Source organism: Acanthaster planci, linkage group LG13 (assembly GCF_054643075.1).
Source record: "Acanthaster planci isolate LZ-2023a linkage group LG13, COTS_SCS, whole genome shotgun sequence".
NCBI classification, from domain to species: domain Eukaryota; kingdom Metazoa; phylum Echinodermata; class Asteroidea; order Valvatida; family Acanthasteridae; genus Acanthaster; species Acanthaster planci.
This window is the reverse complement of record NC_141789.1, coordinates 3301370-3329319: the sequence shown is the minus strand read 5'-3', so window position 1 is coordinate 3329319 and position 27950 is coordinate 3301370. Positions and strand designations below refer to the sequence as shown.

Here is a 27950-nt window from a genome sequence, read left to right as displayed (position 1 = left end):
GTAAAATGATGGGAAAAGTACACACTGTAAAATTATACCGTTAAGGTGTCTCATTGAACTTTACAGTAACGGGTATGCTTGACTAAATTTTGATACTGTCATGGTCTTCTCTCACCCTAAACGAGGCGCGTATTCATCCCTGCCCTTGTGTACCGGTACTCCAAAGCAGAGACGCAACTGTAGATTTCAATTGAAGGCACCGCATCAGTCTGGCTAAACAGGGGACTGAATGGAAAGGATGAAGCTACGGCACGTGAAAGAACATGAATCACATCCAATGGGAAAGCATAGAATACAATCACATAAGGAACCAATTTAGTTTCCTTCGGACGGCATCGGTAAATCACAGGCGCATTTGCGCTTTGTTGAGCATTGATTGCTAACGCACGTCAGACATGATGTACTCGATTTCACTGACCTGGAAGGTATTAAAGGTATCAATACACTATATCCCCCAAATGTTTAGCTTAACCTATTTAGACTCGAGCACTCTTTACATATGGTTCCACTTTCAAATAATTTCCATGTGGGAAAGTGGGATACACTGGCAGCCAGACCCTAGGCTTAAAATCCACCAAGAAATATCTTCTTACAGCCGTTATCACAAAACTTGCTCAGAAACAACAAGAAGTGCCAGTCTTGTGTGGCGACGGGTTCACGGTCGAAGGCGTCAACAATACGTTTTAATTTTTTGGTAAACTAATTAACAAAAAGTGTATTCTTCTCCATATTAACTTTTCAGTTTTTTCGAAAAGTTGAGTATTCTTGTCAGTTCAGTCGTTACTGGTACATTCACAATGTACCACATGACTGTTAAAGTAAAAAAAAATCCTAGGGCTATAAGTTCAAAAGATGTGTGTTAAGTAACGTAAACGTATCATATTACACATCAGCTACTCATTCGGTGATCTTGCCAAATGCATATCGAAACAGATACTGACAACAGAGAAGCTTAAGTCATTCATCATTTTAAACCTTAATGCTGTATCTCCAAAGCTTCACTGAGCACAGCGGTTAAATGAAAGATATAATTCGAAGAACGGTTGCGAGTTTATTGAAATTGACATAGCCCTGGCTTATTATAAGAAGTCAAAAACTATCGTACTTCACAGAATGTTCACTGCTCTGAATACGATTCACAATTTTAAATCAAAGCGCAGTTACTGTTACTGGTGTTTAATGTCACGTCATTGAACAATAAAGTTCCACTTCGTTTGAAAAGGTCAGGAATTTTATTCTGATATTGTTTCACTGCTGTGTTTGTTAAGACATGATGCCGTGATGGCATCAATCATTTTTCATGCCACCTTATGTAGAGGCATGAAAGTTGACGCAAAGCTGTCGGGTGAAGATTCAAACCGTGCACTGCGAGTTGGCGACTGAAGATTGGCGTTGAGTGCAGAGCTGTCAACAAAAGAGGGCGTTGTTTAGGGTGCCCGTTTGTTATTAGACTGGAGCCCTGCCTTGTCAAATACAATTATCATCAACCGAACATAACTGCAATACCGCATTTTGTTTTCCGCGTGTCTGTGTCTTTGGGGTTAATTTGCTGGGCGCAGCATAGAGATACTTTGGGGTTAGCGCAGGCATGCAACGCACGCTCGGCATTTGGAATTTGTGACAGCTGAGAATCGGGATGCCTAGTTCACGAATAAGGTTCAAATTAGACGGTTTCCAGGTATTGGGTTGTGAGGCGCTGAAGCACTGAGAGAACCTTCGTCGTATTACTCGGGGAAAATGCAGAAGCGGAAGCCCTGATTATTTCCTCGCCAGTACTCCTAATACTGAGCGATGGAAATTGTCATGAGTGTTTGAAGTTGATGTGTGCTTGACGGCAGGGCAACGTATAAAAGGAGAGGACAAACCGCGCAATCCTACCGTACGCCCATTCCTCCAAGTAACGGCGTTGGGTCCGCACTGTAGCTTGCCCTTTTCCCTATTAAACATTTTTCTCTTGTTTGACTACATAACCTTTGCAACATCTACACCCAGCTGACTGAGTGGACCTGTATGTTCTGAGCTTTTATTATAACTGTCTCCACAGCGACGTCCATTGCAGTTGAATGCCTTGCGTCCAGTCACTTGTCACGTTGTAACGTGAGCGCGTCTGCACTGTAATTTATGCTTTCATCATCCACGTCTTGCGGCATTCGTTTCGGAATAACAAATCTGGTCCCCAAAATGAAATTAGCGGCTAACCCTACTCAGCCGTCCTTAGACATTTCCGGTCTGAGAACCAAGGCAAATTATGTTTCCTCAAGTGAGTGGGATTTCCAGGGAAAATGGGGGTGGGGTTTTGTCATTCGATAATGCCCTTTTACGTTTGACTCCAAAACGTTGATGTGACAAAGCTGCCAGTGATGTCTCTTTAATTATTTCTAGCGCGTGAACATTCACCCATGATCACCCTGGAACCGTAGACAAGACAAGACGGGATGACATTCCTCCTATCGAAGACGGGAATTCCCACCACGATTGATCTCTCTTTTCCTTATCTTTGTTTCTGTTTTAATCGTTTCCTTCATTATACATAGTGACAGTGATTTCTGTCCAATTCACTGGAAAGAAAAGATTACCTCACTGAATATTGCGAAAATTAGGCTTATGTCTAAGTTACAACTTAAAAAATAAGGGACCGGCAGAAAATCCACCTTTTATACCCAACCAATTGCCCAAACCATTCGCACTCATCTGAGTGTTTGATGCTCGTGATATCGGAAAACTCGAAACAAATATTTATTGCCTTTTTTCAGAACGGAACTGTTTTGGCAGACGATTAGTTTCGCTTCCGAGCCACGTGCCAGACAAAAACGACTTCAGGTTGAAAAGGGCTCACCTCACCTTATTAATAGACGAGTTGTAACCCGTACGGCCCCCACACGAGGTCGCAGTTTTAAAGGGACAGTGGAGCATAAAGCGTTTAAAAAGTATCTTGGCTGTGCCATTCATGTTGTACACTCTATTTTGCTCTCGCTTATTTTTTTTAATCTCTCGTAAGGTTCTTCGGATAGTTCTTAAGATGACTCTACGAAATACAAAAGGAAAATGACCAATTTTTTTCAGGGGGTGGGGGATTTTCATTGAAAAAAGACCAGAAAAATAATATAAAATTTCCGACAGTTATGGAGAAAAGTTATTTCCGAAAACTAAAAAGGGACAATATACTGAGAACTTTTTGCGTGTTTGGGGGCTACTTCAAAATTATCAGTTTTTGTTAGTTTCGGATTTTCTCCAAAGTTTTGGTCGATTGGTCGGAGAAACTGACGGTAGCCCACGCATATTATTCTTATTTCAGACCACGATTTCGACACATAACATCGCATGTGTTTGTCTTGTGTTGAATGTTTGGGCTGGTGTGTCAACAACATTGTGGGAACTATCGAAATTTAAAAGCATTCACAACTTGACATGGACCATAAGAGAAGCCTTTCATAACATGTATTTCCTGTGGGATGGGACCCAAGGAAATTACGCCCCTATTGGCTCCTTTGCCAATTGAACCGTTAAACCTAGGAACACGATTCCTGGTTTCCCAAGTACAACAAAAAGTGAAACAGCCTAGAATACGGTACGGCGTGTTATAGCTTTTAATGAATGAACTATTAGTGTGAATGGTGCATTACACGCATTCACTGCCCACAGTGATTTTTTTTCTGAAGCTGTCGCTTCCAATTTGCCGCGACGTATCCCCGACATCCCGCCGACTGCGCCCGTCTCGAGAATTTCAGTGACAAATAAGCCGCCCGGCGAGTCACCTCAGCCTCCCTCCCCCCGCCTCTCTCTCCAACTCCCGCGAAAAGAAATTCCACTGCACTCTGGCCTTACCAATTACCGCTGTGTACATGTGCAAAGCATTGTGCCTGCGTGCAGTGTTCTCACGAGTAACAAAAAAGTCCTTGCGTGTCATGGCTGCGGCATTCCGTCTTTTGCGAGGGTTGAGGGCGCTCTATGTTTAGCCGCCCCAAATCAGTGGTGGATATACCAATGTCGGAGTTTTGTCCGGTTATCGGTCCTTACTACTCCGGAGCTGTTTATCCCGTCGGGGTTTCCGTATCGTTGTTGGCATGGCCTAGATCGTTTCGACCATTTCAGATGCCGTGCGCGAGGTACTGACCATCCCATGTAGGTAAGGTGTCTTCGTGTCGTTAAGTTATACAGCGGTATTTATCCAGCTGTGCATATTGTGTACTGCAGAGACTAGACTTGTTCCCCGTTTGCGTAATGCGGGCCTGCATTTTGCCTGTGATGCTCAGACAGCCCCAAGCATCGGAAGTTGGTCTGGAGATCTTTTGAATTCTCAAGATAAATACAAGCCACTGTTCGAAAAAAATATCGAAAACGGAAACTCAGATCGGCGGCTGCAGAGCCCTCGATTGGAAGCCATTTCTTAGCTACACTTCCCCTTTAAATTGTGCGAAACCTTGGGCAAACTATGTAATAAACTCGGTCCGCACAGGTTAGCGGTGTGCGGTGGCGTTCCGTGAGCCTCACTCCAGACACATGCCATTGAAATGGCAACGTTGTTCATTAAAGGGATGTTGTTCCTGTGTTTCAATCTCGCAACTGCGTTTAATACTAAAATACATGTAATAGTCCGTCTGGAGAAGTGTAATTTATCCGTCTTCCTCTTTAATTTGTGTAAGTTGCTCCCTTCACTCCAGCCCTTTGTTTATTTAGCTCTCCACTTTTTGAATACCTGTACATATTGTTGTGGGGGGTCTGCATCAGTCAATGTACATTTTTCTGGTGGTCGTGCATCGTATTTCATAGTCGCACGGCAGGGAAAATAAAACTGAATTCTATGTCAACATTTCTGGACCACACTTAGGAATGCGACCACATCGTGCCGGCCAAAATGCTCGAAATCGTTCGCGCAGACAGCGAGTGCTGCGTATTTGTTGTAATCACGAACCCACGGGGTGCAATTTTGTAATCATTGTTTTTCCCTTTTAAAGTGACGCGGGATGGAAATTGAAAAAACCGTTGACGCTGATGAGCCAAACAACACAGAAATTCCCTGAGATGTATGTAAATGGTACTCACCCTGTATTTAACATGTTTTCAAATATGGAATGTAAGTTCAAGCACCTATCTATTTCAGCCATAAAACAGGTTTCCTATCAGTTACGAATACAGGTTATCAGCGCTACGCTAACCGGGTGCTCTCAAAAGAGCAATAGATTCGCAATCAAAAGGAATTACTCAAAGATGCTAATCTTTTGTCAGAAATACTAGAAGGACGTAAATAAAGTAAATGTGTCTATCCCGTCATGGTGTAGTACACGCTCAGGTTGTATTTTTTTATTCAACATTCCCAATGAAATACGGCCGTTTCACAAAAGTGCGCCACCAAGAGTTTGCAACGCGTTGGCCACTCACAATGCGAGAAATCTGTGGACCAAATGCGTGTTTCGAAAGGGTCGACAGATTTCGCGGGTTGTGATTGGCCAACGCGTTGCAAGCTCTTCATGGCGCACTATTGTGAATTGCCCGTATTCGCAGTCCGTTCCACTTTTTGAAATGTTTGCGAGCCCCACTCAGAAATATTTCTCAAAAGGTATTAATTTCGTATCAGAATTAACAAATTGAAACTCGATACGACCACTTAAATTTGCTTTGCAGAACCAACACGCTTGAAATGGCAGACAAGTTTAATGCGGTACCGCATTTCCAGACTTGGTCATGGAGTGGAGTCGATTCTTTGGTTGTACCCACAGTTAAGATATTCGATAATTATTCGTTAATCCTTACGCATCATTTCATAGAGTTAGCACGCGCTTGGCAAGCGCATAGAGCTCAAACACCGTCATTTCTTAGCTCCAGGCTCAATTAGTCATAATGCCAACTCTATTCTGCATCCGAACAACTCTCCTCGAGAATGCCCAACGATGCAATTTACTATATGGGTGCGCACTCCACTCGCCCACGGAAAGATAATATCGACAACACGTACGTTCACCTGCACCGTATTGATGTGACTATGGGGCATCATTTATCTTCAAGCGTTGACTTCATAAGCCGACCTCGCCCTCATACAAAGTGCTCATGTGAGACAAATTCTTTTGGCGGGTTTTGGGTACGTAAGGATATTTCAGCACGAATCTCTCCTCACCAGACCGCATGCAGAATAATGAAAGTCAACTTTTAATACATTGGAAGGGTGCATGGAGATGGGAAAGTAAGTACGGCCATCTCGAAAGGGCGAAATGATTGGTGGGATAACGATCGTTTTACAATTATAGTTGTTCAGGGCTCGACCTTAGCACTAGCCCGACGGTCATTGTCTTGTAAAAACAGCCGGGGCTAGTAAAAAACTCCATTTACTAGCCCGGTGGGCCAGTGTAAAAAACCTTAAGTGCGAGGCCTGTTGTTGATTGGCAAAATGAAGTATTTTGTTCTTAAAGTAGTTTGTCTCGATATAGCACATGTCAAAGGCCTGCATGCATGCATATATCTCACAATCTAGAAACTCTTTGGGCGGGTTGATCTGGAATTCCTGTCCCGAGATGTTAGAATCCTTGTCCGAGATAGAGATGACACTTTTCCGGATCACAGTGACAGCAGACTGTGCGTGCAATACCACAAACAATTGCCATGAACAAAAATTGAATAGGTTCTCGAAATGGAACATACATTATCGAAATGTGGAATGTTATCCCTTTGGATTTCGACTCAAATAAATCATTTGCTTGATGTTACCCAATACTTCTCTAGTTTGAAATCTCACTAACAGAATAATGAATGTCTCATTCATGTTTGGAACTGTACGAACTTGAGGTCTAGCTGTTATCTTTTTTGCTTTCAGGCCAGGCGGATGGTAGAGGTGATTACGATGAGAATGGAAGGAGTTGACCCGAGTACCAAGGATTTACCGTGTCGACGTGCCTCCCTACAGCCGACCCTCCTCAGCCATCGCCGCTCAACTTCCCTTGCTCCGAAGGCCTTGCTGTCGTTGGATGGTAGCAGTCGCGTGGAGCTGAGGAGCCCCCTCCTGGGCTCCCGACACCTCCCCTCCAGGCTACGGAAGGCATCCTTGTCCAATCTGAGAACGCTGCCCTGCATCACCGCTTTGACCATCAACATGTCTCTGCTGGTCAGGCAACTCCAATCTGTGACCGGCAACCCAAACGTGGACGCGGACGTTCTGCGGATGGCCATCCTCTTCAACGACGTGGCCACCGTGTCAAGGGTTCTGCACGCCCACTTTAACCTGTTCAACGTCAATTACGACGTGGTTGGTCCGGGGACCAGGAAAGCCCGACCTCGGAGCGATAGCCTGACCGTCCAGGTGCTGCTGAATCAGAGCACGGCCCTCATCAGCAATTGGGAGAGGAGCCAGGAGGACGACGCCCACCACGGAACACCCAAACCGAGCGTGTTCACGAACGCCTTGCACCTGGCCATAGCCTGCGGGTCGACCGAAGTGGTACGCCTGCTGGTCAAATGCGGCGTGGACCCCAACTGCGAAGGGGTGGAACTCCAAGAGGATCTGGGCCTGACGTCCAACCAGCAGACGAACGGCACTGACCCTGACGGTCTTCAGTACTTCGCCAACCAGATCAACTCCGTGCGGGAATGGTTTGTCAAGCCGGCCGTGCATCTGGCCACGCGGATGGGGAACTGCCTGATTGTCAAGACCTTACTGCGTTATGGCGCCGATCCCGAGGCTGAGGATTCCCGAGGCGCCACGCCGCTTCACGTAGCCGCCCAGTCCCCGCTGGAGCGCTGGGAGTGCGCCGCTATTTTCATCGAACACGGTGCAAGGATATTTAAGGCCGACAGCCGGGGCCAGCGGCCGATCGACGTGGCCCCAGGGCTGGAGGTGCTCCAGCAGAAAGTGGTCCAGGAGATCCTGGATGTGTTTTACCCTGAGAAGGGCCCCGACGACCCCGAGGAGGACGTCCTGCAGCAGCGGATCAATTCGGTCCGGGACAACCGCAAGGTGTCTCTCGGCCTGCTGGCGCTGCCGCGCTTTGTGGCCAAGGTAGCCCGATCTCGCTCGCCCAACTCGCGGGACCGGTGCGCCACGGTCTGCATCCCGCAGGAGGCCAACCAAGACAGGGAGACCCCGGAGCAGATTGCTGCGGCGGAGAAGCGGAGCCGGAAGATGAGCCTCGGGCTGTGGAACTGGCTGGACAGGCGCCGGAGATCAAGGGAGGATCCCGTGAAGAGCGACCAGGAGCACACCGACTCTGTACCGGGATCGCCCGTAGAGAAGACGTCGCAGCCCGCGCCGAACGTAAGCGGAAATGAGCCCAAGCTCAATAGATCAAGAACACATACCCTGGATGATATAGAAGAAGGTAAGACCGAACAGATTCAGAAATTTTCAACCATCATAAAAAAGGAATTGGCCAAACAGAAACATGATTGTGTACTCAGTAATATAAGCTGCATCCTTATACCCGTTGACTCCGAAATGCCCTTGTACCTGGTACATTAAATTACACTTAAAAGTAGATGTCAAAATCGAGTCTAGTGCTGTTTACTGGAAACGTGCCGTTTGGTATTTTGTCCATTGAGGAATGAGACAGTGCAGTTACTACTGATGCCATGATCAAGGTTAACAATCCAATATTATTAATTTGTCTGTTAGAGGACAGTATAATGTGACAGTCGGCTTTCTTAAAGAAACAGATTACAAGAAACGAAACAACATGAAGCTTGTGTACTCCACTTCTTAAGAAATTCCACTATTCGCTGCATCCCACAGAGTGAACACAAAGGGCGATCAAATGTGCAAAAGTAGACAAAGACAGATTAGATGCCTCAAGCCATGTCCATGACAACGAAATTGGCATCGCAAATTTCTATACCACAGGTGATTTGTATTAGGAAAAACGAAATTTGTTATCAGTTCACTCATCAAACATTAATCGATCACGGTAATCTAAAACTACAATTTTGAAAAGTGTCTAACCACAAAATTGAGTACCACGTCTCAACGCTATAGGGTCAACAGGAAACAATCTCTAGGATCCAGCACAGACTACCCAGTATTCTCACTAGCATGCTAACACGTGGAAGACTTTGAAAAAAAGTCACGTTATGTTAGATCAGTACCAAAAACAATATTACGATATGGCATCGCCACCCGTGAAGACGGTAGTTGTGACAATTTTGAAGAATGTTTAGTTTTAGTCCAGTTTCAATACATTTATTTCCATTTCAAGACAATGTAGAAAAATACAGTATTAAATATAACAACATAACGCTCTGAAATAATCAGACCTCACTCTTCACGATATATTCTGGAAAAAGTCCAAAATTCTGGTTGTTTGTGAATGTTCTTTTGGAAACCATTGATTCCTGAATTCGCTTTGGAGGGTGCTCCGCTAATGTTAGAATTTTCCGGCCTTAGTCGGTGCCGTGCAGAACAGCGTCTGTCGGCGAGGACGGTGACAGAGAGGGACGCGTCGTAATCACTTCACTGGATTCATCGCGAGAATTACCGTTGATAAATCAAATTTCTGGGCCGGTAATCACGCGGGATGAAACCGCAGGCCCAAGACGATGCGCACAGCCGACGATAGCCATACGGCAGGGATTTTGATAACGCAAGGAAATCGCACGTAATCACAATACCTGGATGTAGTAGTAGAGTGGAGACTGTGGGAAAAAAGATAGGATGTCACTGACCGACTCTAGCGCAGACTATTTCAAACGTTGGTGGCGCATGTGCTGCGTCTGTCGAAAAAAAAATGAGGCAGATGTACAGGCCCCAATTTCACGTGTGCACGGCGCTGCTAAGCACACAATTTAACGATAACAGAGGCGTCGTGTATCTCATGGAGACCGTAAACAGTAAGCACAACAAGCGACACGTTTACCTCAGAGGAAAAATTTGCTCGATGCAGTTGCAAAACAGTGGAAATCTCTCTGCGCGGGCAACCATAAGCACACCCACACCGAGCACCATCATGAAATAGTGTTTAGGGCAATTAAGTTCAGTTTTTGTGCTGTCGAGCAGCTCCTTGGAATTGGGCCCAAATGGCTGCTTTTTCATCAATAATCAGAACAGATCCGGCGTGTTTGAAATGTACTCTTTGTACAACAAAGCTGACGGCGTATACACAGTGCCGCTTGCACACACTTCAAAACGCTACACACAGTTTTTGAAGTGAAAATCCCGAGTAGGATGCTCAATTTTCTCCACTTTGAACCCTCTTTTAATCTCTTTTTTATTCCCTTGACTGTCCGTCTCCACAATCCCAACGAACCTTTAAATGCTCGTAAGACAGCATAGAAACCTCCGGTTTTGCGTTTGTTTTTCCCAAGCAAGATTTACGCAACCTCCATTATGTGAACAAAGTCATGTTATGTTCTCAGGTCCACGTCTAGTACCGTATCTGTGTGTATGTTAAACAAACTCATGACACAAGTGCCCTCTTTGGTTGCATATATGCGCTTGCTTCAGATGCTTGCTGCGAGACCTTTGCGGCCGAAAGGAGTGTGCAGATCCTCCAGCGTCTGTCGGCCAATCAGGAATGCCTGCCCCTCCTCCTAGACCGCCTACCAGTGTGCCTTCCCAAACTTCAGCCTCTGACGGCCAGCCTGGGAGGACAGCTCGGCCTGGGTGTCGGCAAGATGCTCCGGAACATCCTTCAGGTAAATAGGCTTTTGTTTGTTTTGTTTTGGTTTGTGTGTTTGTGTGTTTATTTCTTCTTTGCTGTTTTGTGAGGACGACTTAGAGGATTTGATCATCACCATTTCCGAATCCCTTATTATATTTGAAAGAAGACAATGTGAGGTTTTGTTAGTGTTAATGTTCACAGTTAGTTCAGTTGTAATCGAGCTACCACAAGGCAGTCATTCGTCAAATGACAATTCTGTGACACGTAAAATCCCGTGTCAATCACAGTTCAGTCTCCAACAGGATTTCACATCAAATCTCGAGTCAACACTAGTCAAATAATGCGTCGATCCTGTGCCAATAGGTCAGTCAGAGGTCATTTGCAAGTCTTTACTGGGTTGTATTCAACTGATAACTTGTTTACCACAAAAAACCTGTTGTGTTAAACTGGTTCTGAATTAACATCTTCGGTATCGATATCTGGGGGATTTGGTATCGATATCTGGGGGGTACCGAAATGTTAGGGTAACATCGGAAGTTTTGGAAATGCAACAGTTTTGGTTGCGACTCTGCTTTGTTGGCGGTTGGAGGAACTTTCCCAACTAACGTGTCACAAAAAAATTCTATGAGGTTTCCCGGTAAATATTAACATCTACGATGCCAAAATACGCCTCTATTGCCAAAATTGAATTTAAAAAAAAAATAAATTTATGTGGGTTTTATTCAGCTGATTGTCGAAGCTGAATAGTAAATTTCTAAATAGTATTGTGTGGCATTCAAAGTTATCAGCGACATCGTAGTCTCCATTTATTTTGTGTGCAGTGTTTGAAAAGCATCATTTAAGCATCCAAGAAATGTCCGATCCCCAAGTGCAAAGTTGCCCACAGTGCACACGTTAATGAAACATTTTATTCATAAAATGTGATTTACTAATTACCGCACATTGCAGTATTTCGGGGACACGATAATGCATTATGATCTCAAATTGCTTCAGCAAACCCAACTAATTCATTTCGGAGTCATTCAGGGATTGCCAAAGTGTTTCGATCCAGGAGAGCTCCGATGGTGACGCTTTCTGGGCGTGCGAATGATTTTGAGTGATTTATCGTTCTTGCCAGTTGTAGCTTCGAAGGGAATAACTCGGTCGCCCTGAAGGGGGGATGTTCCAGTAATTCCTGCAATTTGTCGGTTAATGTTTTCAAGATAAACTGTGATATATATGCCTCGCTGTCTGCACGAAAGTGCCATATTGACACACAGGTGAGGTTGCATTTACGTTCATGTTGTACAGTTACTTTGCAAGTTGCCGAAGATACAAAATAAAAGAGCGCATTCAGTTGATCTTATTCTCTCGAGTCAGCTCTGTTGAATCCGGTGCGAGTTGTAATTACCCGTGTAACTTTTCTTATACTTATTAAGTCTATGTGTAAGGAAGATGGTGCAATGCGTACAGATTATAGATTACCACCCTTGTTCTCCGATGGTTTATTCCAAATTATGGACAAAAAGCTATGTCCAAAAGAAAACATTTCAAAGTAAAGCTGTAGTCAAATAGTCAGGCTCCTTCCGGTTTTAGAGTGTTCAGTATATGAAGTGGAATCGAGGAGCATGATCCATAGTGGCCATCTTGTGAATAGAGCTCATTGCGAAGATGCTTGCTATGGGCTCCGTGCTGAACCAAAGGAGACGCGTTTTTACTAGCAACGGAGACTATGGTCCCTAACGACTATGAAACGCAAGCGTTGCAATCGCATCGCAACCAACAATAATGAACACTCCTGAGCAAGATGGCTCTTTTCAACCGATGAGGGGGTGCTTCTGCTCGGGGTGGAATGCCCAGCCTCTCTTTCGACCAAACTCCTGTCAATAATTTTTTGAAAGTGTCTATCGAGTTTGATTCAGGGACTTTCGACAAAATCTAGTCACGTGATCATTCGACATTCAGAATGCCCCCTCCCCAGTAATGGCGCAAGCGTCATACCAGCTGTTGAACAAACTTTGTCGGGCCAAATCTCGTCCTCGAGGGCTGTATTTTTAATACCCTTTTTCCAAATAACAGCAGGCAGCTTGGGGGCGCACTTCTTGACACTCTGGGAAGAAGAAGGTTGGTCCTCCGTGCGATTTCTGCATTTAGCTTACGCCTGTAAGTATATGGGTTACACGAAAGCGTTCTATTGAGCCGTCACGCATGATCTCCATGTCTGGTCCGTTGTTGGCAAGTGTCTGTGGGTTCCCCCGTGACGCATGCGCAATCCAGGGACCAAGATGGAGGCTAAAGTAAAGTGAAGGAAATAACGTGAGATGCATAAGAGATGGATTAATCTGAAAGTTAATGAAATGACCTCATTCCGACGACAAAGCTAATTAAATTACCCTCCATCGGTAGACGAGAGGACGTCTGCGTGTTTGTATTTGAAACTAGTGGGAAAAAGCCTTCCGCAAGCATAACCTTACGTTTCTCCCAATGCAGAACGAAAATAGGAGACTGTCGTTTACTTTGATTTATTTGTGGCTCCCATTTGTGTCAATCCAGGGTGTATGTACACGGAAAGCTATATGTAATCGAGCGCACCCAATAATGACGTGATCGGATTTGTCTTTGGCAAAGCAACAGCGCACGTCACACCGTATTTTTCACCTCGTTCAAATTACCAGTGTTCCATGTTCCTATGTTTATTTAAATTTTTTGAATTCTAACCAAAGTCCAATGCAAACTAAAATTTAATGTGAAAGAATGTAATGCTAACACAAAATACATATAACTTGATATGTGAACATCTTAATTAAAATTCAGAAGGCAAAAGTAGGGCAAAAACAAAAGCGACACTACGCCTATGTACACGTATACGGATCACTTTTCGAGCGAGAAGATAGCTATTTTCCCAGAACGTGCTCTTAGCTAGTTCCTTATGTTCATGAAACAAGTTCGATTTCCATTGGGCATTAGCTTAAACAAAAGCAACGGGAAAAATAATGAAGAATATTGGAAATGGATTGAATACGCAAGTCTGTACCCTTTCCCTATCACGGTTAAAAGCGGGGCTGGGGTTTCAAGGGCGTAATGTCTAGCGGCCCGTGAAATCAGATCTCCAGTAACTGCGAGGGTTATGGGGCGGATAACGCCTTGTGTACGAGGTTGCCCGGCAATGGGGGAGTTTAATTGAGCTAATGAAGTAGCCTTAATGTCGGCTGGACTGGGCCGTACAAGCACGCGACTTCTGCACGGGGCTGATATTCCGTGTGTGTCTCTCGGTAATCTTCGCTTTTAAATTTCAATTTAAAGGGGCACGGATGGTGCGCTCAGTATAGGCCTATGCATGCAGGGTCCGCATATTTCAAGCAATCGTTGTTCCGTCGTTTGTGGATATAATTTGCATGTAAATGTCGAGCATCAGTGGGGTTTTATGGTGGAGTCACGATATTTGAAATTATTCTGATCTCTGTTTACTTAGCAGAGTTGTAAGAATATTGCTCTCTAAGTTCAACTTCAGCATAAAAGGGAACATAAATAACGTTCAGTTTTGGTATTTGGAAGCCTACGTATCTATAGTTTAATCGTTGTGGACAGTATTCGTTGTGATAACATGCACGTATCTGCCTGATTTGACGTTTAGTGCATGCACTCATGACAGTTTTTCGAGACGATTGCTTGAGAATCAGAAAGACTGTTCGTGGTTTGTGAAAATGACTGCACGTTGGTTGAACTGAACACCATCACGGTTGTGTAAAGTATCGCTACGTCCATTTTTAAATAGTGTGGATTGAGTCACCACTTTTCAGTCAATTGCTGCTTCGTTTAGAATACAAAACCACGTCTTCTAAATGCGCATGTGTTTAGCCTTCGACTTGCGCCCCTGCACGCTGGAACTGAGTACTTGAAGGGATGGTATTACGACATCAAAGAGGACCGCTTGCGATCACTTCTTGAATAATTTGGTCCAGGTGAACCAGTGTCGATCCGCATCATCTCGATGCACTCGGATTAATCGCATGAAACAACCCGCTTGCCATTATCAGGCCGATACTTGTTATACATATCACAGCTGTAACACTCGACAGTGTAAAAACGGGCCTGGATTGTACCTGATAGATAATGCATTGTCTGTACTGTTAACCTCCGATTAATGCTCATCATGCACTTGACCCAGAAAGTGGTTATCCTCAACTAACACATCTCCCACAATAGCAGTGTGCAAGTTGAAATGGGCACAAATGATGAACTTTCGGCAACTTACAATCAGCAACTGAACTGCAATGCAGGGAAGTTTGTTGCAAGTTTGTTTCCAACTATGGTGACACTTATGTCGCAACGCTCTCAGTACACGGCTCTGGGTTGAACACAAGATATGGCGGGAGAGGGATCTTAACCCATGACACTTTTAAAAACGTGATTCTTTTTGTGTTTATAAATAAGATTCAGGTAGTTTAATTTCCTTCTAGGATTTTTCGTTATGTCTTTTCCATTCTTCATGAAATTTCAAATATCAAACCTCTTTCTACGACGTGTTTATTGGCCCACAGTGAAGCAAATGGAGGGTTTTAAAACAGGGTCGAAAATGTTGCCATCAATAAAACTTGGCGAACATAGCCCTAGAATGTCTTTGCTTGGGCGAGTGACTTTAAACCCTGGCAGGTGCTGCGTGTTGCTTCCACGAGAGCAGATCAAACATCAGTGGTTGGTGCTCTCTTCCGTTCGACGGAACCAATACTAGCAATATTAAAACCCACTGCTTCAGCTTTTAATAATGGAGCGGTGGTAACTCCAGGGACAGTGTATCGAAGTTGTGTAACCTATTTGTACATTGACTTGTCACATTGTACATGTATATACACGTACACGAAGTGAACGACGATTCAGATACTATAGGGGTTGGTCGGTATCCACGCACTCTGCCGTGTCATAATTGAGCTGAAACAGTGTAAGTGTGAAGTGACAGCCTTGTCAGAGACTGGGTGCAAGACGAGGACTTGTACTATCGTAATGACCATAACAGGGGATAGGTATTGCAGAGAACAGTCGTGCACCTTAATGTGTGAACAAGAAGTAGCAGGCTGCAGTGTACGTAAAACGATTGGAACATATTATAATGTTTGACTGAGCTGAAGCTACACTGTGACACCTCGACAATAGGGTATAGTCAAGCAGATCGATGGATTCATATTTCTTTCTGTGTCTTATATTGGACCGAGATGAATTAATTGGTTATGTAGTTTAATAACTGGCGTTTCATCATTTGCTGCTTTGAACGCTAGGCGTGCACGGCGCCAGGTGGCGGAGACGGGACCTTAGAAGGACTGGATGCAGACGAGAGTCACCATGGCAGCGGCTCTTTGGAGGGCATCCGGGGCGAGAGGCTCGGCAAACTGTTTCGCATCGCCCTTCAGTTCGTCAGATGCGGCCAGTGCGTCCGGGACGCGGCCCTGAGCGTCGTCAACGCGGTGCTGCGCCTGCACCTGAAGATGGAGGAGAGCCGGAATTCGACGTGCTGGGGATGCAGCAGCAGCCCACGGAGATCCGCACCGATCCCAGGATCGCCTGAGAGAGGGACACCCTACAGGCGGTCCCCCAGACACCAGCGGGAATACCACGACCAGCAAGGGGAGCATCTCTCCGTGTCGTTCAGCCGGGGGGTCGAACTCCAAAGACAGTGAGTCGAACTCGATCCCGGCCAGCCCGTCCCTGGACCGATTCCGGCTGAAGGTGGAGGGCCACCAGCCCAAGACTGCGTCTCCGGGACTAACCAGGAAGCCAAGCTTTCGATACAGCTCCAACTCCTTCTACGCCAAACGGCTGGTTCTCCGGAAGAGCGTCCACTCCAAGCTGGGCAAGTTCGCCCGGAGCATCGGCCGGAGCGCCAAGACGAAGCAGGCCTCCGCCCAGCCGACAGTGCACAGCGCGGTGCGGCTCTTGACGACCGTCGACGTCGACATGCTTCTGGACTGCCTGCAGAGTGTAGCCAGGTCGTCCGATTCTGCCGAGGAGTCATCGAGTGAGAGTGAGAAGTCCTCTCCGAAGAGGCCTCCGGCAGAGGCCGGCCCGAGCCAAGTAAAGCAAGCCCAGAGGCTAGCGGCCAGGGCATTGCTGACAATATCCAGCTTACCGTCCACCCGCCGAGCCCTTATGCGTCCGGAATACATGTGGAGACTCCTGTCAGTTTTGGAGCCAACGTGTGACCAGGTAGGACCCAATTCTAATACTTTTTAATAGAAAGGTGTATTTTAAAGGGAAAATGCTTGGCAGATTTTGGTAACCAGCAAGAACTTCGTGAAATTGTGGAGAGTGTAACAAAGGCAGTGTTCGGTTAGAATATTAAGTTGAATATTAAAACATAAGTACATTTCCAATAAAGAAAGCAAAAACAAAACAAAAAAGAAAATCTGAATACCTTATGTGATGCTCGTTTATAAGGCGAAAAAAGGCCCCGATCCGTCTATAATAAACGAGGCTTTTACAGAAATATGCCTTTGTTCGGCCGAAATATATTAATACCTAAAATATGTAACAGCTTCATCGTCATTATGTAGGGTCGCGGCACAAAAGAAAAGAAGTTCTATTTGGCTTGCTTGTGTGGCGTTCCGTAGTGCGTGGGGAAAAGGGTTAGCATTGTGGGTGTTCTTGGTTCGAATCCCGTAGGGAATTTTTGAATTCGTTCCTTTGTACAGGATCTCTGCTTGGAAGAGATAAATTTTGAGAGGTTATTATATCTACTGCTACTCTATTTGTAGCCCGAAGTACATTCTTCTTTATAAGGGCAAAAGATCACTTCAACGCGTTCTCGATTAGGTGATGCCATAATAAATTTTGGCGCCGTTCCGAACAGGGTCATTTCTGTTTTAAAAAAATCTCGTTTATTAACAGCGGGTGGAAGTCCGATCGGTTCATAGAGGAATTTACATGTATATATCACAAGAGTTGGTCGTGCTCACGTACAAATCACAGGTGCTTTGCATTACTCTCTCGTTGAAGTGTCAGGTATGTTTAATCTTCACCGGTTTCCCGTCGGGAAATCGTGCGTGGGCATATTTAAAAGAAGCGTAGATTTCCCATGGGTTTTCGACATCAAGAGAGCCCGAGCCCACACCTCATTCTAGGGATTCAGCGACCGTGTATTTCCACAAGAGAAATGCAATAACGTGAATTAAAGAGAGGGCTGCGTTGCCCATCCTCGTTCGCGTATTAAAAACCGATCTCCCGGGGGATCGGATTTATTGACTTTCTAAAACGATTACGAGACTTCGAATACCACTGTTTCCGTGTCCAGGAGTCGATACTGCTGGTTTTTTTGGTCCATCTTAATCGTGTTTGGGAAGCCATGGCGGTTCTGACGGTGTGAAAAGCAACGTGTTCAGCACGCGTCTGTGATGTGACTGATAGGGAGACGAGTGTATATTATATAGACACATTCGGAGAATTAGATACAAATACGGGCGTTTCACAACAGTACGCCTCCAAGAGTTTGCCACGCGTTGGCCAATCACAATGTTCGAAATCTGTCACCCCAATGCGCGTTTGGAAAGGGTTGACAGATTTCGCGCGTTGTGATTGACCAACGCGTTGCAAACTCTTGGAGGCGCACTATTGTGAATCTCCCGTATTGGTCCGAAAAGTGCGAAATCTGAAGTATCAGCAGTGAAACTTTCTCGTTGGTCAAATGTGGATTGCATAGTGTTATGAAAACGCGTAAGGGTGGATGAGAGCTGCATACACGTATGAGGCAGCTATGGATGTAAGCAATGAAAAAAAAGTAACACTGCTGTTACAAAAAAATGTTCCTAGTTAATATCTTTTGTGTAATCACTCAAGACACAATGCCGGTTGTTTATTTTAGTGAGTATTTTACCGTTATACACTGTGTATTTAGCTTTTTGTACCGTTTGCCAAGGACATGGCCAGATGTAAACTGGTTGTTCAGTGCGGATGCGACATTCAAGAGCAAAACTCCTTATGATTTTCAATACAAAGAATAATAAAAACAAAGTCTGAATGCGACTGGCGTCTGCAGTGTGATACGATTTCAAAATGAGTTGGTAAATTGCTTCTCAGCTATAAGCTAACTTAAAAGGATTACTTTCAGCCTGTAAATGTCAACCAACATTTGCAGTTTCCCCAAACAATCTCCTGGGTGACGATCAGGTACTATGGCCTTTTTTGCCTCGTGAAAATGAGCGAATCGTCTGCAGTTTTCGCCCGATTATGGTCCAGTTACGCATGCTCCAGTATCAATTACCTTCGCGGGTAATAGGCTGGTCTGAACATGAGGAGAACGTCAAACATTTTTCCCCGGTCTCTCGTTACGCGTTCCTTCTCTGATGAGGTAGGTGGCCGGCGATGAGGGCCAGATTACGCGTCTGCCGATTGTGTTGAAAAGCGTTTACAGTGCTATTTGCTTGGAAGCTAAAAACACGACGGGAATCAAAGATCACAGGTCACAAAAGTGACAGCTTCGCCTATCAGGAAGGGTAGTTGGGGGAATTAGCTGTAATAAATGCCGGCCGGGGGCTAATGGGTAATCGGTCATATCGTGAAGGTCAGAAGACGTGGTCAATTCTCAACTAGATCAGTATAGGATTTACTGTTTTACTGTCTGCACGTTTTGTTTCTTCTTGTGTTTGACAGAGATTGTGTGGTCAGCATTCAGACAGCACTACATTTTCAACCATAGTATGAAATTACTGTTCTGCATATACTGAATGAGTTTCTTGATTTTATTTTTTCATACACTGCAAAACAAAACTTGATTTGAAACTGATAGCCATTCTTAATTCGAATGAACCTTTATCGATTTCTGTGTAAAATTGTACACGGAGTTGCGCAAGAAACCAGACAAAATATACCATTTTTAGGGTTTTAAGATGTACGTGGTGTCTGCACATACCCCTAAACAGTCGAAATGAATTTTATGTGGGTACGAAAATTATCTATCTCATGTCTATATTTTCATTGTTTTCTTTGAACAGGATTTCCTGTGCCTCGTTCTTCAAGTCATTGAGGTCCTTGTTTTGGATCCAACAAACCACGTGGCCTTAATGTCGGCAGGCTTGGCCCAACGAATCGATAAGATTTCCCGCCATCACGTCGATCGAACGTGGGCAAACGAGAAATCTCCTTACTTCGGATCCATTTTGGCGCTGCACATCACGCGGATCCGGGTGTACCTGGGGCTGCTAGATCACAGCGATCACAGGATGTCCAAAAGCCTACTGGGCATGGAAGGTATATAATCGCGGATTAGGTGAATTACCTCAGAAAGTACTGTGGCCCTTGTCACTACTGTACGCTGCTTTACGGATGTCGCCCCAGTGCTGATGCTGCTCAGTATGCTAATGTTGCCACCAGTTCTACTGCTAGCGATGCTACCGCTGCGATGTAACGATGCTGGTGCCCGGCTCACTACTTCTAATGTTATATAGCTACCGTCGTTACTACTATGCTGATGTTGTGATTTAATGACAGGTTCAATGTTGATAATATTGCTATGATTTTTTTGTTGAAATTACTGCTATGAGACTTCTGGTCCTTTCTCTTAGGAGCTTACATTCTTCCCCTGCTGTATTGTGCTGTGCTGCTTGAGTTAGTGCTGTGTTACTTTAGTGGTGGTGCTGTGCTGCCAGAGCCGTATTAAAGTGTTCCTTAGGCTTGTGCTCTGTATCTGCCTTGAACAGGAACACCCCTCGTCGGTTGAAAAAAGCCATGTTGATCGGGAGTGCTCATTTGTTGGTAGCGATCCGACTGCAACGCTTGCGTTTCATAGTCGCGCATGGACCAGCGATTTGCAGTTACTAAAATTGCGCCCTTTCTTGGTCAAGCTAGGAGCCCAAAAGGCCCTACTCGCGAGAACCAGCGCGTGAACTAATGCCCGCGCATCCTCCATTCGTCTGTACTGTATTTCCTGGTTCTAAATGACGTCATACTTCTGTACTCGATAGACATTTTCACTAATAAAGTCATAATCATGCACGCATGTTCACAAATGACCTTAGCGGCAAGATTTGCAAGTGGGCCATTGAAAAGGTACAGGGGCGCAACTTTGATGACCATTTTCTCTCGGGTTTTCTGGCTTTGTTCAGTTTTTTCTTCAGAAAATCCCATTAAATCGTTTTTGCTACTAGTTTCTATTCTAAGTGGGATTTTTAGTGTACCCCTGTACCTTTTCAATGGCCCGCTCACACTTCTTGCTGCCACGGCAATTTTTGCGCATGCGTGCATAATTATGAATTTATTAGTGAAAAGGTCTATAAAGGCGCTAATACCAATGTCACAATGCTTGTTCATGCGTATACGTGTCCGTTCCGGTTTACGTGTTTGTGGTTCTCTGTGACATTTTTCGTAGGCCCTCATATTTTTCGTAGCCACCACCCCCCCCCCTTGTAGGTCCTAGGCACAGTACCCGCTAGCTGTGTGTTTTTTCAATAATCTGGTCTCATGCGCGGCTCCGTTTGCTTATGCCACTGCAGCGTGCCTTCGCTGTTGCTGCTGTTTTTCCCTGCGGTACTGCTCTCAATATTATCGCTTCCACAACTGCTGCACGTCTCGCTGTTGCAGTTGCAAGTTGCTGTCGCTACTTTGTCGCTACTTCTGATACTGTGATTGATGTCTCTCACGTGTTGCTGGTTTCTGGTACTGCTCGCATGCACCTGATGACAGTGACGCGGGTCACAAAGACGCCAAGGACAGTGACAGCTATAGCGACGAGTGACATTACCGAGATTATGGCCTATATGTTTTAACGCAGATGAAGAACTGTTGTCCTTAAACATTTCATCTGCGTTAATTATGTGCCTCCCATCACACACACGGTTAAAAAATTATAAACTCTTTCATCATCATTTGGCTGTATTGTGAACTATTAATGAACGTGCTTAATTTGTGTTCCATCATCTTTTGACGATACTTCTGTTAACGCTGCCGCTGTAAGCGAGACGATTTGCCAAAATGAGTCGATGTCATTGTTGACCCTTCAAAATCACGCGCCCCTGCTGGTGAGTGATGCGTTCCATGGCCAGTCGTGCGCGCGAGTTCGTGAGGCTAGGAACGCGTATGTTTATTTTCTACACAAATTAAAAACAATCTCAGCTTGTTTGTCGCAGGTACAAAGGTGGTTTAATGTCGTTTTCTTGGCCGTTGACACAGGCAGCAGAATTATTTCTCAAACTGAACTTTCCAAAACACGTCGGTTTAGAAGCGTAGGCCTAGTGCGTACGGTCATAGTTGATGTTCTCGTTTCATTTCTTTATGCTATAATTTTATTTGTGACAAATGTATTGTATTTGTGCTTTTCGGAGTGTTCTGGATTTTTAATTGTGCAAAAATTACCTATAACCTTGAGAATCGGCCACAAAAGAAGCATGTCAGATCTTGGCATTTTAGAAAATATTTGCTTGTAAAAATGACGATAATGTCATTCAGCACGTGAGGTGAAGTGACAAAAGGAGACAAGGTTCATTGGGATAGCCAGTCTTTGAAACTATAGATTAATCCGAATTCTCTTTAAGTGGTAATTGGATCGTGGCGTTCCTTCCAAGCATCGACTGAGTACCGTTCATCTTTGCTTGAGAGGAGACTAGGCTTAGTATATATTTTCCAATGAGAACACATTTGTCTTGGAAGATATAATTTGGCGCCTGATGGTGAGTAGGAAAGCGAAAAACTAAAACACGCCAATCCACGAAGTCCTGACCCTTGATTTTGGACCAATCACAGCCGCGATTGCTTAAACAAGCGTATGTGGGTAGGGCTCATTGATCAGTGTTATTTCGTTACAGATCTGGTAGCATCCGAACCAGTGAAAGAAAGAACGCTTAAAATGCAGGAATTACTGCCGATAAAATTTACTGTCTGTCAACTTTTATTTCTTTGATCTACATTAGTTTGCCCGAGACTAAATTGATAGAAATCCGGATATCTGACATGCCCTTCGCCTTGAATTGATTTGGGATTTTGCCTTATGTGAGTTGTTTTTGTGAAAGTATTCTTCAAGTGAAAAACCAGGTCAATCAAAAGTTCTCTGTCAACCTACTTTTGATTGAAAAGAATCTCCTAATAATCTAGCGTCGTTAACCCGGTCAAAAACACACGTCCGTCTACCTTCGCCGAGAGCAGCGACACGCCGCGATTCTCTGTTTTCACATTCATACTCATCACTGCTAAAATGCGGTGTGGCAGTTTCATTACTTGTTTTCCTGCCCAGCGAACGTGAGCTGTTATCTCTGTGTGCAACTATTCATTTACTTTGGGCAGTAATTTATTGACTGTCCTGTGTGCTTGATAGAATCATGCCCGCGTCGATATTAATGTGGGGACGGGGTAGGGCAAAAATAATGCGGCACCTCATCGTGGCTTGTGACGATTGACGACGGTGGCCTATAGAAAGACCCTGCCCATGAGACAAAATACTGGTGGTTGCATGCTGACGTCATATAAGGTCAGGACAGGGACACGAGCGATGCGGCAGGGACGTGTATACTTCTGTGGAATGGGTTGCGTTGGATGAAGCATGCTTTCTTTGAAGCGCTCGAACTGCGTCCCAATCAAACTCTTGGTGGCAGCAAAGCCAAAAGGGCTAGGCGCAATGCATTGTTCACGGTGCAAGACACGTGGCTTCTATAATGGGAACGTCAAAATTATGATGTGGGCCTACAAAGTGCCAAATCCATTATCCAGACTATTAGTACTCGTATTTTATTATTTTTATCGGGGGAGGAGGGTGTAACTAGTGACGGGAAAATGTCTTTCAAAGGGATCTCAAAATTCGTGTCCGGGTCTGAATGGAAACTACATGTGGTATAATCAGCAAAAAGAATGTTACAAGTTTGATGCACTTGCCGGCAGTAGGGTACCAGCGTAACAGCCTCTTACGGAAAACACAATTAAGTCAAATGAACAAAAAAATCATGATGGTTATATGAAGTAACAGTCTGATGTTTAAAGTATACACAGTGTTTCCATCTCGATGTATTATATTTTATCAGCCTTCTCGGGTTTCCACTGTGCGTCAGTAAACTTGGAAAGAAATGTAAATTACCGTAATGGACTCCGTTTACCTGGGCGCTCAGAAAGTGCAACTTGACCACGAGATTTGCTTTTCGCGATCAGTCGGCTGTACGCAGCTGTCTGAAACACTGTATCGGTTATTATTATGACAATAACGAAATATTTCTTCTCTTTTCTTCTCTTTCCACCGATCGCAGCCGAAATTTGCTCCACCACGGATGTCCCCGCCACGATCAGGAATCAGTCCAGTCCGCTTCATCGCAACGCGGGCAGCGGCAGTGGCGGCGGCAGCAGGGGTGACCGCCGAGGCCCGGCCAGCCTGCTGCTGAAGATGTCTCATGCGACACTCGAGACTCTGGTTGCCACGGCGATCGGTCATCATCAAGGCGTGGGAGGCACCGACGGGGGTTGTCAGTGCAACGCAGTGAGTGTTCGGCCAGAGGAAATCTCTTTCAGTATTTTTTCCCTCAAACAAACTTGCATTTGAGTCATGAATTATAATATGGCAGTGACAGATATCCACTTTCTGAAAATGAAAAAAAATCATACCTGAATATTGATTTTAATATACTTAATGTCAAGTCATCATGGCCAGGCCTAGGGCCTATACAGGTAGCTCTTCCAACTGTCAATTTGAGCTCATATGTAGACTACTGTACAGACGACATCAACCCCCCCCGTGCTCTGCCTTCAGATTCAGAAGTGAAAAAATTGATGTGAGACAGATCAAAGTGGAAAATATCGACTGGACTTTTCTACTGAAACGTTACAGCATAATCTTGCCATTGTTCTTGCTGATAAAAAGGAAAACTGGAGGGCTATTTTTTTTTCGTTTGAGGTTAATGTCACAGTGTATAGGCCTAAGGAAAAGTTCGCCCAAAGGATTTACAGCTAAGGTAGTGACGTCCACGAACACCCACGGCCGTCGGAACCGTCTCCAGTTTGTGTTCAATAGTTGGTCTTTCACGTAGCAATGCTTGAAATTATTATGATATTTTTTTTTTCAAATTGGTCCTTCGATCTTCTCGAATCACTATACTAATCCCAACCAGTGTCCGCATTTAAAGTGGTAATTGACAAAAATGCCGGCAGGGTCAGGGACCTTCGCAGGGCATTTTCTATCATCTCCCTTTATAGCACGGACATTGCCAGGCTGTCTTCATAAGCATTATTCCATCGGAATAATAGCCCGTGTAATCACCCTAATTATCATCTATCAATATTGTCGATATTTTACCGAGTAAGATATTCGAATGGGGGGCGAGTTAAAGCGACGAGATTTGGAGCATGCCCCGGGGAAAATTGCCAGCAACCCCACTGGCTGGAGAAGATGGGTGCTATTGCAATAAATTACTCGGTCCGTTATTATTATTCATGAATCAGACAGTTTACTCTGCAAGGTAGGGCCTGCTCCGATTTCGAAGATGAGCTCCCTGAAATTGTCCAAGATTGATTACAGATGCTGACCTGTAGTATTACAGGTTAAGAAAGGGGCTCGCGACTAAGGCCCTCAAAATCCTGCAATTAGCTTACACGACAGACCTACTTCGTTGTAGGCTACCGGCGGATCTCGATTTCCCTTCAATAAGCCAGCCGTATGTAGGGGTCGTGCATACAATGATGCACGGTGTGTTTGCATGCCTTTTGAGAAAATTTGGAAGCCCGAAAAAGAATAAAAACAGGCCAACCCTTGTATTTCGCCGCGGTCGCACACCCATCTCTGATTTGGAATGGGTGCGGTGGTGAGAGATTTTGCAGGCTTTAAAACATGTATGAAGGCATTTACGGTTTTAATTTCGTGTTTTTTTTTCGAAAATTTGATGCAGGCTCACAAGAAATTCGCTGCTCTATCATTGCATGGAATTCTACCTCCATGATCATTGTAATAACTCAGTGTCTACGTCTGTCGGCAAGAGAATTTAGACTTAGTCGGGTCCCCAACCCGTTAAGTAAATTTATTACATAGCTGAGTGCTGCGTTGCTTCAGTTAGCGACCACGTTGGGGTACGCAATGGACTGCTGTAAGTAAAGTGCGAGACTTCCTCGATCTTCGTCGGCCCCTTCTCTGAATTTACAATGTAGCTAGTTTGTGGGCATAGTGTAACTTCCCAAGTTCTTCTGTAAGTTCTTTTCATTAGATCGTCGGAAGCTAACTTGAGCTTGTAATAAGGAAGACGCTTACTGATAATGGTTTAAGGGGGTTCGAAAGTGTTGCGCTGCCCAGTTTACGGACTGCAAATTTTCATTTGAAAGTGTACCGCGCAAGCACTGCATTCCGGTAACGTAGCCGACATTTCAACTGCAACAATTGTCATGTATTGGCAAATTACAAGTCATAACCTAATGCACGTCCGAGGCTAAAGTAAAGTCAAATTTAGCAGAGAAAATATTGATTACATCTAGAATGTTTCAGGCCTGTCTCATCCCCTCCTTCCTCCATGGTCTCATGCATAGGATTCGTGCACAGACTGTCAAGTTGTGTCCCTATATGTAGGCTCTTGGTACAATTGTAGCTTTATAATTTCTGGAAGCAATATTGGGAGTATGGAAATTGACAACCATCGTCCTGCTGTGGGACTTCTGTACATGTAGGTCATTGTAGGATAGATGTTGTGTTTTCGGTAGAAGAAGGGATAGTTATTATTTTTTATTGTTTTAAAATTAAATCATTGAAGAAAAATGTGGGTTTTTGTCTCTGATTTTTGCATCTTTTTTTCCAGGGAGATTTTTCTATGGAAATGACTCAGTAGCGTCTCAAGGAAGTGCACACATCGACTGCTATAGTACATGTAATCATGGTAATAGCAATGGGCAAACATAAAACGGTCATCTGCAACAATCTTCAGACACACCTTGTGTAGTATTTTTGCCCAAGATATCTTGTCACACCGTCAGGCACAGTACATGCGTTGAGGGGAAATAGTCCTTGAGTTTAATTAGGAAAGCAGTTACATGTAAATCGGATCAACTGGACTCCCGTATTACATCCAATCCAGGATGCTTCATCAGACTGTCTGATCTTGTGGCAGTCACTAGTTTCTGACCCATGGCGATGTACCGGTAGCCTTTCGTCAAAGCCTTCGCAGCTGTGTTCATGTGTAGTTGTAAAGGGGCTGGACCAGAGACCACATGCACGAGTGGCGCAGCCACAAGGCCTTTTCCAACTTGTCAGGAATTTCTTACTTTTTCTTAATGTTTTTGATTTTTGCTACCCCTTTGGGGTAGCAAAAATCCCAACCAATCATAAGCGAGGGGGTCAGCATACATTCACCTATTATGCAAATTGAAAGTTTACGAAAGATAGCGAGCGTGTCCAAGTGTGTCGGCGGCCATGTGAGTGCCGGTCAGTATCCTGAGCAGTATTTGGACAGTTTTTTTTCTGCTGGAAAACTTCAACTTGCCGAGTTTAAACTGTGCAGCGTTAGGCTATTGTAAGTATCTGTATGCGGGCATGGACGTTTTTGTCTCTGCCCACGTGATATGGTAAGAGCTCCATATTTCAAGCACTGGGGTTTTGCTTTGACCATTGAACCAACAAGCATCATAGTTGTCATCTCACAGTTTATATTGCCCTCATGAAAAACCAGATGGAACATTGCATAATCTTTGGAGTTGATGCCGTTTATTTCGGAGACGCTATGCTTCAACTGTTTACATGAAATTTATGGAATAATGTATATAAGAAAGCTTATGAATAATTCACTACAAAAACCTCAAAATAAAGTTGGTAAAAGGCCTTTTGGCTGCGCCACTCACCTGATCTCCTGTCCACGTCGCTTTGCAGTTACACACGCACAGCCATGAAGGCTTTGACAAAAGGCTAGGAGTCAGATGTAGCAGTGGGTACCACGAAACCATTTCAACATGTACTTTGCATTGGAGACAAAGTACACGTACAGGTACATCTTGAAATAAGGCAATCTTGTTTGTGTTCCAAAAATCAAAGATGTGAGTTGAGGCATGGGCTTGGCAGGGCATTTGTTTTATTTACACTTCATTCTTGTTTCAGAATCCAGAGCCACAAGTGAGCACTCGGCACCAGCGCCTCCTGAAGAATCCAAGATGTCAACCGCTAGGCCGCTGCCAGTTCTGCTGCTTTCAGGATACTCTCCTGGAGACGCTGCCCATGACCGTTCACCCTGTCGTCCTGCTGCGACTGCTGGAGCAGGTGCTGCTTACCACGCTGCGCGGCACGCTGAACGGGACGCAGGGTGAAGCGGGCGATGAGATCCTGCAGACCAAGGCAAGGGAGATTGGTGAACCCACATACTGCAAACATTTCAGTGTTCGTGTTCCTTAGATTTGCCCTGATGCAGCATGAATACCTCTAATGCCTTCCTGGGATATTGCTTGGTAGATACCAAGCCCTCCAAGGTCATTCACAAT

The 27950-nt window shown here is 44.7% G+C and overlaps 1 protein-coding gene across 1 annotated transcript in view; it reads left to right on the top strand.

The window, feature by feature from the left end:
- The window catches only part of plce1 (phospholipase C epsilon 1), a 141613-nt gene that overhangs the window by 29888 nt on the left and 83775 nt on the right, over positions 1-27950 (top strand). Inside the window, 7 exon segments of the mRNA XM_022230979.2 lie at positions 6806-8303; positions 10418-10608; positions 15827-16207; positions 16209-16751; positions 19532-19787; positions 23762-23988; positions 27574-27807. Of these exon segments, the coding sequence (XP_022086671.2) occupies positions 6806-8303; positions 10418-10608; positions 15827-16207; positions 16209-16751; positions 19532-19787; positions 23762-23988; positions 27574-27807 (3330 nt within the window).